General features: G+C 35.0%; 1 protein-coding gene across 10 annotated transcripts in view; it reads right to left on the bottom strand.

Annotated features, from left to right (window-relative positions):
• The window catches only part of rg (A kinase anchor protein rugose), a 365249-nt gene that overhangs the window by 79041 nt on the left and 273547 nt on the right, over positions 1–12661 (bottom strand). For 5 of the 10 annotated variants that reach the window (XM_018452252.1, XM_018452243.1, XM_018452236.1 and 2 more), the window contains 10 exons: positions 10498–10866; positions 9059–9189; positions 7769–7879; positions 6683–6890; positions 5659–6012; positions 4338–4464; positions 4137–4245; positions 3738–3913; positions 3382–3656; positions 2802–2938 (listed from right to left, as the gene is read on the bottom strand). In XM_018452252.1, the coding sequence (XP_018307754.1) occupies positions 2802–2938; positions 3382–3656; positions 3738–3913; positions 4137–4245; positions 4338–4464; positions 5659–6012; positions 6683–6890; positions 7769–7879; positions 9059–9189; positions 10498–10866 (1997 nt within the window). The remainder of the gene's footprint in view (positions 1–2801; positions 2939–3381; positions 3657–3737; positions 3914–4136; positions 4246–4337; positions 4465–5658; positions 6013–6682; positions 6891–7768; positions 7880–9058; positions 9190–10497; positions 10867–12661) is intronic. The other 5 variants (XM_018452260.1, XM_018452282.1, XM_018452230.1 and 2 more) reach the window with 3 other exon arrangements.

The following is a 12661-nucleotide window of genomic DNA, read 5'->3' on the forward strand; positions in this document are numbered from 1 at the left end:
TATTACGTATCATCACGAGCAATTATGTGACATAAATCTCACATACGATACGCAATATAAATAACCGTTAATTTACGAATGGCTGCAAGGATTTTGCGCTTCAGTATTTAATCTACAAAAGAAGAGCATATATAGTTTCTTCGTCAAATTAGAGACGAAAAGTACATTTGCGAAAGAGCGGCCGTATCGTTGATTATTTGTTTTAGATATTAATGCCTCGTGCGGACTATCAATAATTCATTCTCGACGTAATCGCACGGTGTGCATCCTCTATCTTTAACATACGGCGTTGCGGGACAGACAGAAAGAGAGAAAGAGAGAGAAAAGAGGAACAGTGTGGGGCGGGAGAGAAAGGAGAAACCCGTGTAAACGATAAATCACGATAAATACGTTTGCCTGGGCCATTATAAAAGGTAAAGGAGGAAGAAGGGAGGAATCGGCGCGATCGACGGTGGAGGAGACTCGTGAGGAGAGATACGCACAAAAGGGTGCAGCGGCGCGCGGCCCGATATGCAGTCTCTCCCTGAGGCCACTCCTGGGTGCATCCTCTTCTGCGGCCGCGCATTACGATCGCTTAAGTCTCGGCTCGACTATCGAGTGATCCATCGCCTACGAATTCGACGAAGCCTCCCGCCTACCCTCGGGACATCCTCGACTAATGAGCGTGTCTCGATCGTGAACGACCGGTCTCTCTCTCTCTTTCTCTCTCTCTCTCTCTCTCTCTTTCTTCCTCTCGCCTTGCCTCCTCATCTCTACTATCTCTGCTTCCTTCTTCTCCTTTGTTTCTATCTGTCTGTCTGTCTTTCTCCCCTTCTCACGCTGTTTCCCTCCTCGCTTCCAGGTGCGCTCAGCGTTCCTTCTTAAAAAAGATTCCAATTAAGAGAGCCCGAATGAGTTCGTCCTATTCATGGGCAAGTCCGTCGGTCAAGATATAACGGAGACGACAGGTGGACACTGCGAAATTCTTGTGCATATCCTCGAGAAACACAGCGATACGATCGTCGGCGAGCGATTACTGAGTCTCTCGCGCGGAGGACATCGAATATATTTTATTTATTAACTAACGAGGGACTTCGCGACAGGCGTTAAAAGAGACTGATCCTGTGGTATTGATAAGATTCAATATTGTGATATAAATTCATAGATAATGAAAAGTTTCGTTACCACAATTTGAGGAAGTTAATGGTCGTTTATAAGATGATCGGATTTATCGAGTAAAATTACGTATTTAATTATTGATTCGCATCATCGAGACATATATTAGAAAAAATCGTGTGATATTCATTAGATTCAACTAGAAATGTGTAAGTTAAACGCTTATACCTTACAAGACACAATATTCTTAGAATATATATTATATATGAATATTAAAAACGGTAAATAATATTTATATAACATTTTAAGAATATTGTATGCTTATAAGATAGTTAAATCTATCAAACATTCTAATCGAAATAACTAGAAATTCAATTGCTATAGAGAATTTTGATTCATATGACCAGAATTTGTGTTTGTTTTTCTTGTTGGTAGCAGAAATTTTTTCTCAGTATAGGTACCACAAATTTTATTTACATCATACTAGACACATGACTAAGTGACGTTCATCGACTAGGTGAGAAAATGCGGTAGTTTCAGTGCATTCCTGTGAGAAGCTTGTTCACCTATGCCACCGATACGTAGTTAGTGCGTGGCAAAGCGATGGAAGATAGAGAGGAAGAGAGACGAAAGAGCGGGCAGGCAGATACCGGGCCCCGCGGGGGGCTCATAATTGCCGACCCTGAAGATCGGTCGACCCCATGGGGCCCTCCTCTGTTTGTTTTATTCCCTAGTTATACAAACGCGAGATCTACGACCGATATATGATAATCGTCCTTCTAGTTCTTCCAGTTCACCTTCCTCTCTCGTTCTTTCTCTTTCTTTCTCTCGACTTCTCTCTCAGTTTTATCGCGGCTTTCTCTTCGTTTTTTTTTTATTGTGGAAGCTTCACGAATGTAAGGTGCCTTATGGACACTGATAGACAGGGACACGTCCGAACTAATTCTAGCCAGAATTTGCCTCCACTAGCGGTGCCATGGAAGCTTTCGCCACGTCTCATCATTTACGACGTACACTTATTCAAATTCTATGACGGTTGAAATGATTGATACTCTTCGTTATGAGCGGCTACCTTAGGCTTTCGCGTTCGTCAGTTTAAGAGAGGCCAGCGTAAAATATTACCTCAAACATTTAATATGTAAATAATGGGTGTACGCTATTACCGCACACATTTTTAAGCTGTAGCCGCAGTGTTAAATGCACGCTGATAAAGATGCATTTACGATAAACGATAGAAGCGAATTGAAAGAAATTGGAAAATAATAATGCAATACTGATTGCAAATATTGATTGCAAAATAAAGTAATTGAACATGTCACAGAATTAGTGCTTCTATCGAATGCTTAGCTGATCTTACATTATTTTAAAAATAGGTTTTTTTTTAGCTTTTTTAGCCTCATAAGAAAATATTATAAATTTAACTTTGGTCTCTTTCTCGACAATTTGGTTTTTCATTAAAATACAGTTTTATCACCAAGACAACTGGCGACTATACTTCAAATAGATAACACCGCGAATGTTCCAAATACATATATTCTATCTTAATGAAGAGAAGACAAGATAAAGCAACTAATTATTGAAGATTATATAAATAACGCGTATTGTGACAAAGATATATATTCAGTAATGTGTCTTTTTATCATATGTCCTTCCATGTGCTTTAATTTATCATATATCCTTCCATGTGCTTTAATTTAAGTACTCACCTCACTGTCGATTTTCTTGAACTCCGGATCATCCTCGTCCACCTCGAAATACAGCTCCGTGGATGTAACGGAAATGATGCCGGGCGCCACGATACCGGGTGCGATTAATCTGCCTTTCGTGCTAATATTCACTGGACCTGGTAAAACACGAATAATCAGTCAGCGTGCGTGTAAACAGCACCCCAATAAAATAATAGCATATTGCCTGTACATGCAATTTTTTTTATTTAAACGTGATTGAGTTTTCCTTATTTTTATATACTGGAAGATGTATTCAAAAATTTACAAATATTACTAAGCGCCAAGATCCAGCCTCAACTGTATTTTGACGCTTCTTATTTATCTGTGTTTCTTATTTTACTTTAAACTCACGCACTACAAATTATCGGTAGCATGCTTGTTTTGTAATGTACGACGCATAGAAATTGAAAATTAAACTAACAGATGACAATTGACCGATACTTAAATAACGATTTCAATAAAATTGCGGTGCGGGATTGACGAAAATAAAACCGGTTTGCGCGGTCAATAATATGCCATTAAAATGTCGCGTCTCGTTTATCAGGCAACGCCGACCAACCTGTCAAGTCGTTGTCGAGATCCCTGTCGTCCGTTAGCAATTCACTGTCATCCAGAAGATCCGCCGATTGCAATTGCTGTTGGTGTGCACGCGAGGCTGCGAGATGCGCGTGAAACTCTTCACGCGCTTGAAGTATCGCATCCTCGGGTGCACCGTGTTCTAGAGCCGCCTTGAGTGTAGCCTCGGGGTGGCTCGAGCCTAGTGGATTATGCACGAAACGCTTGCGTCTACGTGCATCATCCTCCCAAGCATCCAGTTTCCAGTATTCGGCCAATCTGTAAACAGCGACAATAATATACATAATATACAGAATATAATTATGCAATATGAAATCAATTTAAAATGCTTGTGCTCACTTTGCAGCCATTGGATCCATGTATCCCCATGCGCCGTGCTTGTTAGACAAAATATTTCTGACTTTCTCCAGAAGCCTGCTAGCGATAACATTATCGCGTCTTCGTGCCGCAGTGATTAGATGATCGCACATACGTTCTTCTTCCCGACGGTCCAATAATGTTTGCGCGCATTGTGACTAAATATCAGAAAAAAAGTATGTATTATTAATGTAATGTAATATTAATGTGTATTATTAATGTATTTTTTAAAATAATTTATAATGCTGGATTACAACAATATACTTCAGCAGAAGGATTGTCGTATCGATATTAGATGACTCGCGAAAACGATTTGGCGACAAAAACTGGTCGGTTCTATTTACAGGGCAATGAAATCGCCGGAAGAAATGCATGCAATACCTCAAAGTCAGCATGCTTCAGCACGTCATCTGCTCTCATCCTGTTTAAAATGAACTCTGCCTCGTTTGCGACTCTTACTATGTGATCCTTCATCGCGTGAGATAGCAGCCTGTGTAACGCAAGGAAGCATTTTCATAAAGGGAAACGAGAAAGTTTGATTTTGTTTTGTTTGCGCGCCTAGCCGTATAATAAACGTCTTACCTTCCCTCGTTAATGAGCTCGATGAAAGCGAGACCTGCGTGCTTTTGCAGAGAGTTTTGCCATTCTTGAGAGCAGAGGAGCATAACCAATTCCACGACAGAGTTGCTGTTCTTAAATGTGGTTAAACCTGGCAAATTACAAACAGGGAATCGTTAAACGAACGAACGATAAACGATGAATAACAATGACTGACAAACGGAAGAAACGAACAGTGTCGCGTTTTACCAACTGTATAGTGTATCACGGATATTGTTAAAAATAAAAGTACATCGATACGTTGCAAAAGTATCAAACGCCACGTTTCTTGAATATAAAATCTGCGAGAATCATCGTAGTCTCTACGCGCATGCTGAATACTAATGGTGAGCGATTACTTGGAATACGCTGGCCATCTTCCTAAAGCGAAATCATAAAGTGACTAATTTGAATACTCGGTGTGAAATACCAGAGATAGAAATACCATAAAAGTGACGAAAGTCCCGCCAAGTATGCCCATTTAAAAAGACTCTAAATTTTTATTTATCACGTGAGCATATCTAAATATACGGTTTTAAATATTTTACACGTACAACATTGTTGGATTCTTATTTTTTATGATCGCTATTTTATCTTTTAAAGCACCCATAATATATCAATCTCGGAATATTTAATGACGAACATTGGTTTGTCATACACATGTTTACGAATTGAATAATAAATGTATTCAAAATAATGTACAACGTTTAGAAAAAAAGAGATGATAATAAGAGTATAAAATAACAAAAAATGGAGCATTCTGGCAATATGTTAAATGTGCATATTTACAATAAATATTTTACCGCAATAAAATATAAAGAGGAATAACAAAGAATAATTTTATTATTTTGGAAAATATGTCTACATGAAACTATGCTGAGTTTTAGTTCCTTAATCTTTCATTCTTTTTTATTCGTGGGCGTGATATATCTCGACATCGCTTAGAAAACATAGACCATACTACGACTGTTCTCCGTATAATAAAGTTCAACGTGAAATATATCCTTTTTATTTATCGAGCCTCAGACATTCTATATCATATTACGCGCGCGTAAAATGCGGAATGTGAGAGCTGTGATTTCCTTTTATGGATTTCATAAGCGCGTACATAATAAAACTACGGTGTGTTTATAGCGCAATTTATACAGAGACTATTCTAAAATCACACATATCAAATAATATTTGAAGAAAATGATACTCGAAAAGAAAATTTGTCTTGGTTTGCTCGTAATAAAAGTTTCCTTAACGGATTCATATACAACATGCAAACATCGAACACAGAAGAATGACTGTACGTTCGACGTACCCTTGCAACTCGTACCTTTTCCTTCCATTAACAACTCTTGACCATGGGAGCCAACGAGTGTTTTGGACAGGAAGGGAGCAAAGTCCACCATGATCTCTCGAAGGAGGGGGCAAACCGAACCCAAAGCCATTTCCAGCTTTTGCGTGAGAGAGGCTTCACGGGAAGGTGTTGGTACAGGTAAATGATCGACCAGACCTTTGATTGGCAATTCATCGGCCCTTGGGGATGCTGCGGTTACTACTAACCGATCGGGAACTCGCACCACAGAAATTTCCGCCGATGGTTTCTCCCCGCGTTCTGCGTTGCCAAGCATTTCTTGTTCGAGAACGTTGCCCTCGCTGTCTTGCATGTCGCCTGTGTGTTTTAGAATGTATCTTGCCTTACTTATCAAATTGGTAAGGGGATTCTTCTAATGAGATTAATTATATGGAACAAATTATAATCAACAATTTTGTTTCTCAATAAGAAATAAGTGTTTCTTGCAGAATTTTTTATTAAAATAGGATTATGCTCTCCAAAAAATTTCATCACCTTTTAATTTTTAAAAACTTTGTTTTGAATTTCTTATATAATAACGTAAATTTGTAATATATGTAATATATTACAATTATGAGAAATTTAAATATTTTTTTATAATACATAAAAATATATATGAGATATATGAAACTCCTTTTATTCTTTACAATTTTAAGTGATGTATTAAAAGAATAAAATTTATTGGTAATATTTAATGTCAAAAAATTACACTGATTTACAAGCTTTCTGTTTCTCAACATTTGAATTGCGATTTTTATGTATTTTACTACGAAAGAAAAAAGTTTTAAAAACAAATTATTTAAATTTGTAATATTTTTCAAAAATAAAAATCCCTGATTTCTCAAAACCTGGAAGAACTTTTTACTTTCATGTTCTTTCTCAGCAGCTAAAACACATAAGAATCACTATTTAGATGTTGAGAAACAGAAATCTTGTGAATTATATTATCAACCATAAGCGATGGTACCACAGCTGATTTGACTCTTACCACGCGAGTGTGCAATATTGTGGATGTTACGCGGGTCTTCTCTTGGATTTGTAATAGGCATCGTATCACCGTCTTCATTAAGGTTTACATCTGTCCAGGCTTCTTCGGAAGAATTGTGCTTGTTTTCGTTGTCGGTGGTAACTTCAGAAGGACTCGGGTCCGCGGTGATATTGCTGCGATGTACTGTCTCCTCACTGGAGTCATTGCTCTGGGAGAAAGTCGATTAAAACAAAGGGAAGAATGAAACATTGGAATTTTTTTCTACTTCAAATAAAATCAGCCGTAAATTATTTTAAAAATATTGAGGCATTTTAAGTAGAAAGAATTAATTAAAGATTCATAAATCAAAGGATTTATGTATTTTTTATAATAAAACATAAATTATTTTTTAACCAATATGTAAACGACAATATTTAAAAGCGTTCTTATTTTTTCACACTGCTGAATTTTATTAGAGTAACACGGAATTCTTCCTTTTAATGATCGTTACTATGTTAAACTATTCAGATGTAACGTATTTCCAGGCCTAGGAATCTCACTACGATGCTGAAGTCAATTACTAATGAAAGTTTATAGCTATATTTTATTACAAAAACATTTCATAGGATAATTTCATACAATCACACTTCATGATATACTCTCGCGTGCCATGTACTTACTTCATTACATGCAATTAATAGTACACCATTACTACGCAATCAACTAATATATTATAGAAAGAAAGAACCAAGCTTCTCATGTATTCAAGCTTCGTTAGCGAACTTGTTAATTCTAGTATAAGACAAAAGTTATACGCGTGTAAGGACCGCTATTTTACATTATATCAATATTACATAAGCATACAAAAAGATATGAATCAAGATATATATATATATTGCTCTCTCTTTCTTGCACCCGTCAAATGGGCATTATCGTACCGTTGCGTATCCTCTCGCATTCTTTTTACGGAGTGAGAAAATTTAAAATAATTAAAAACACATTTCTGATCGCTCCCAAAACGCGACCGGTCGCGGTGACATAATTGGGGAATCGAGCTCCCGTCAACGTCCTCCACACATCCGGATCTGTATTCAAATTAAGTTTTACCTGCAGATTTCGTGGCAGTGGTTCGGACCTTGTAGAAGTGCCAAGCGTTGGTTCTGATGAGGTGTAATCCTCGAGAATAGTCCGCGGCCGAGGTACACCACTGTGACCTCCCTTCAGAACCAGTAGTTAGTACGCATAGCAATGCAAGCAGAGGAAGTTAACAATGAGAGAAATTCGAGAGTCAGAGTATCGCATGCTCGATAGAATTACAGATAAATAGTGGTTTAACTTTCGGAAGTGCGATTACGTATCCGAACTTCGCGGATTGATTGGGGTTTTGCTCTGGTAATACCGATTTTCCAAAGAGAATCCGTAATAAGATATAGATATTACGTGCGAGAGATAGTTACGAGAGATCACAATTGAGCTAACGGTCGTTACGCTGGGACTACGTAGATGCAAGACATCAATTGATAAGTGAATACTACATGCTGGGCATTACAAGAGATCTTCAACTACAGCAGGTCTCGAAATCACGTAATTGTATTAGGAGAATCAACTATTGAATACTACACTTAAGGTTCGTAAAATAGAAACTGACAAACAATAAAAATATATCATAATCGTAAAATTGTGCTAATTTAAAATCAACATTTAAGAATGAATGTAAATTTACCTTGTCAAAAGTCTTAATACGTGTAAATCTAATACAGCTACCTATGAACTGGTCTATCGTAATTACACAGTATATATTCAATATTTTGAAGTAAAAAACTTTATAAGTCGTCATCGCAAGACGAACAATACACGTGATAAATTAGTGCAAAGCATTGTGCGATAGCACAAGTTATTTGGTCATTACTGCGGTGGATATCCCATAAGATCGTGCGTGATGGAAGAGTGCAAAAGTCTCGCTGCTGTGAATATTATTTGTAACTATCGAGCATAAAGAGAAAGATACTCAGGACAGTATTGAAAGAAACGGAGTTGAATTTTAGTTTGGAAAAAGACCCGCGTATCGTACTCGCTACGTAGAGCTGTGTAAAGCGACAGATTGAAACATCGAATCATCGTGTCTACGTTCTTAATCTATCGAAATGCATGCAGTCTCAAGTAATACAAAATTGTTATAACTTTGTAGAACCATCTCGTTTTTATACCAATCAGACTATATTGTCACTATCATATTGCGTTTCATGTGAAGGACTTTTACCTGAGATTTTCAGTTCAATTTTTCTCGATGTTGACACTTCTTTCGAATTTGTTCGGTAGAAAACAAGTGTCCGTTGCACTTTTCAGATCGCATCGAAATTTCGGGTAAATTGTAACTTTTCCGTGAGATTAACTTACCTTGGTTGACGGCGGTCCAGACGATGTGACGTCGTGATCGGCCAAAATTGAAGAATTGTTCTCGTCGACGATGATGACTTCATACTCGCCATCATCCTGAGAGCCAGATTGACTCATTATACCTCCGCTACCTGAGAACACATGATTAAGATATGATATGAGAAATCGATGAATATGAACATTTTCTTCTTGCTAAGCCAGTTGATATTCATACACATGCGTTCAACGATATTATATAATTGAAATATTTCATTTATATATTTATATTATATATAAAATTCACAGTTTGCCAATGTAAAAAATGTACAAAACCAATAGCTTCTGAAATCCACAAGGTACATCAAAAACGAAAACATACAAAACATTCTTCTTTGTTTATATTACATAAAGGGTTGCGCAAAATTGCTGCAAAATAAATCATAGCACACAACAGACATTTCAATTCTTCAGTTACTCGAATCATAAGAAACACAAGCTTTTATTATACTCAATTTTTTATATGCATAAATAGACTTAGCATTTAATAGCATAGATTTAATTATACTAAAGATTTATCCTAATTTTCAGATTAGCTAGTGTTCCTTAAATATATCTATCGAGTAACAATTACTTGTAATGAAAAGCATTACAAGTAATTATAAAATATAAATTACATATAAATAATTTATATCGAATATGTAATATTCGAATTATGTATTAGAATATTATATATTTGATATAAATTACATATAATGATAAAAATACACATCAAATTCGGGGACTATTGTATTTTGTTCAATAATAGCGAATTATTGTCGAATAACTGTGCGTATTTTGTTTATGTCATACATCGCATTGACTTCTAAGGGATGGCATTTTCATTATGTTCAAGCGTGTCTTGTTTTGTATTAATAAAATATGATGCGTTTTATCGTCATTGAAATACCTATATAAGTATATCTCATGCTGTAGAACAGGACAATTATTAAATTGATTTTTTGCATAACAATATGCTGTAAGTTCGAGGTAACTGCTAGCTTTGTATGTGACATGCGATGCGAACCTGCTAGAAAACTATTGACTAAATGATATAATTAATAAATATTTGGTTTTAATAATAATATAATAAAAGTAAATAAGAAATTCAATCAGATTAGATCCATTTAATACGTGAGAAGCGAAAAGAGAATGAACGAGTTAATTAAACAAACTTTTTTTTAGATTTTTAGTCGATCGTAAAATGTATATTTTTTCAAGATAATTTAAATAATAAATTTTGTAGCGCAGAAAGAGTTGGTTGCGTTGGTACAGCAAGAAAAACATGGAGAAAATTGTGCATAGACTCGTTGATATTGACAAGCGGGTCGTTCAAATTAATGGATAAATAAGAATAATGCAAAATAAATCAGGCCAGAAGAACTTGGGCATTCCGTGAAACAACTTTCGGGTTTTCGAGTTACCTTGCAGACCGACACCAGAGTTTCTATGACAGAGATTTCGGGGCTGATCGATATGCTTTTGAAGCGTATGGTGGTGGTTGTTGTTATTGTGATGATGATAGTGGTGATGGCGATGATAATTATGGTTATTCGGATGATGATTGTAGTGATTGTTGTGGTGATTCGGGAGATAATAATTAGAGGATGGCTGGCGATTAGAGTGCCTGGCAGCCGGTAGCGGGTGCTGGTGGTGGTGCTGGTTGATGTGATGGTTGGCATTGGCATTGACATTTGCATTGGCGTTAGGGTGAGATCCCGGGAGGAACTGTGGGTACACGTGGTGAGACCACTGTGGAAATAAGGGCCGCCCTCCTCCACCACCATTCCCATCTGCCGAGGAACCACATTTACCACGTTATCCGGTCGTGCGCAAACACTTTTATCGCTCGCGATCCATAACGTTTTTGATACTGTTTTTCACTCTATGCAATTGTTTAATAAAATTACGAATATAAGCAGTATATAATTAACATCTGTTTCATCTTGAAGCTCCCATTTTTATGTTATAGCAAATTATCAATATTCTCCCTAAAAAATTAATTATACAGTGCAACACATATATAGTTGCTTATTTTGACAGTTTGAAAACAATTTTCACTAAAAACTTTTTTGGAGTCTCTAAAGCAAAATTTAGAATATCAAAAACTCATAAAATTCTAAGAAAATATAATATATATATATATATATATACATAAATACTTATTACAGCAAACTTGCTTTTGTTATATATATTTAAAAATTACAAAAAAGCATATTTGAAAAACCATTAAGTATTTATTTAACATTCATAGAGTGAAATTCAGTAAATAACATTTTGTATCATTTTAAATATGTATTATCTCGTAAAAATTACTAATTTTTAATTAATAATTTTTATTGCTAATTTGTAACGTATTATAAATTTTAACAAAGAAAAATTGAAATAATGATGAAAGTAATAATATATTATTATTATTTTCATCATATAATAATGTATGATTACACCAATATAATGATGTTTACACCGATTCGAAGTTCTATAACAATGTTTGTAATATGTTATCAGTAACAATTGGAGTATTACATTCTAAAAGAACTTATTTCACATAATCGTGTAACTGTCATAACGATATGTTTTTTCTTTAATTTTCCACATAAAGAAATTCCACATTCAAGAGTATACAACAACAATAAGTAACGACGTAAGTATATTCGTAACGTAAAAAAGGTGCAAACACATTCGGCAAACATCAAAACTCTCACTGTCAGATACATATAAAATGTTTATTTCATACAGTGCAATAACACATGCGTTCTACTTGGTGTCATGTGCTGTTGTCTTACAAGTTGCAGCTACATCGTTTGGTGCACAGTGTTGAACACATTAGCTACATATCTGTACATATATGCAATTTATAACATTCATCATATTTCATTCATTTATAACATTACTGTGACAGAAAATCTTTTAACCAGTTAATCTGCGAAACTTAATAAAAATTGCATAATAATTTCATAGAAGCGATGTATGTATCAATGTTAATTAAAAAATTTTGAAAAAGATATAAATTTAATTTTATCTAAACAGCAAGAGCAGATAAAATATCTTTACAAGATATACATTATAAGTTTCTTGTTTAGACATTTATATAGCTGCAGTCATGCTGTAATATCGAAATTATCAATTAATTTATAAATTGAATTGGATTTATTTACATATTAAGAAACGAAAGATAAGAGAATACATATCTGACACGTAAGAGTTTTGAGTAAACAGAAGAATTCTTAAAAGTTTTTAATTTTTTAAGGGAAGTGTTAATATTTAACGTGCAAATCATTGTAGCATTAAAGTTAATGCATTTTTCTTTTATAATTTTTTAATAATTTCTTCCGTAATAATAGATGATATAATCTAATAATCACAAACATAAGTGAAATTTTAAATTATATAAAAAAGTATAAAAGCATCACGTTATCAACATGGAATAGCATTATTCTTTGTATTATCATTTTTATAAGTTCTTTGCAGAGTGCATACCCAGTAATAAACAATTTAAAGACTCCGACAAAAACAATTTTTTATAAAGTCGCTGTACATAGTATTTTGTAATATAATATTTTGTAATATTATTTATAAATTGTAAGA

Source organism: Mycetomoellerius zeteki, unplaced genomic scaffold (assembly GCF_001594055.1).
Source record: "Mycetomoellerius zeteki isolate Tzet28-1 unplaced genomic scaffold, Tzet1.0 scaffold108, whole genome shotgun sequence".
In the NCBI taxonomy this organism is placed as follows: Eukaryota; Metazoa; Arthropoda; class Insecta; order Hymenoptera; family Formicidae; genus Mycetomoellerius; species Mycetomoellerius zeteki.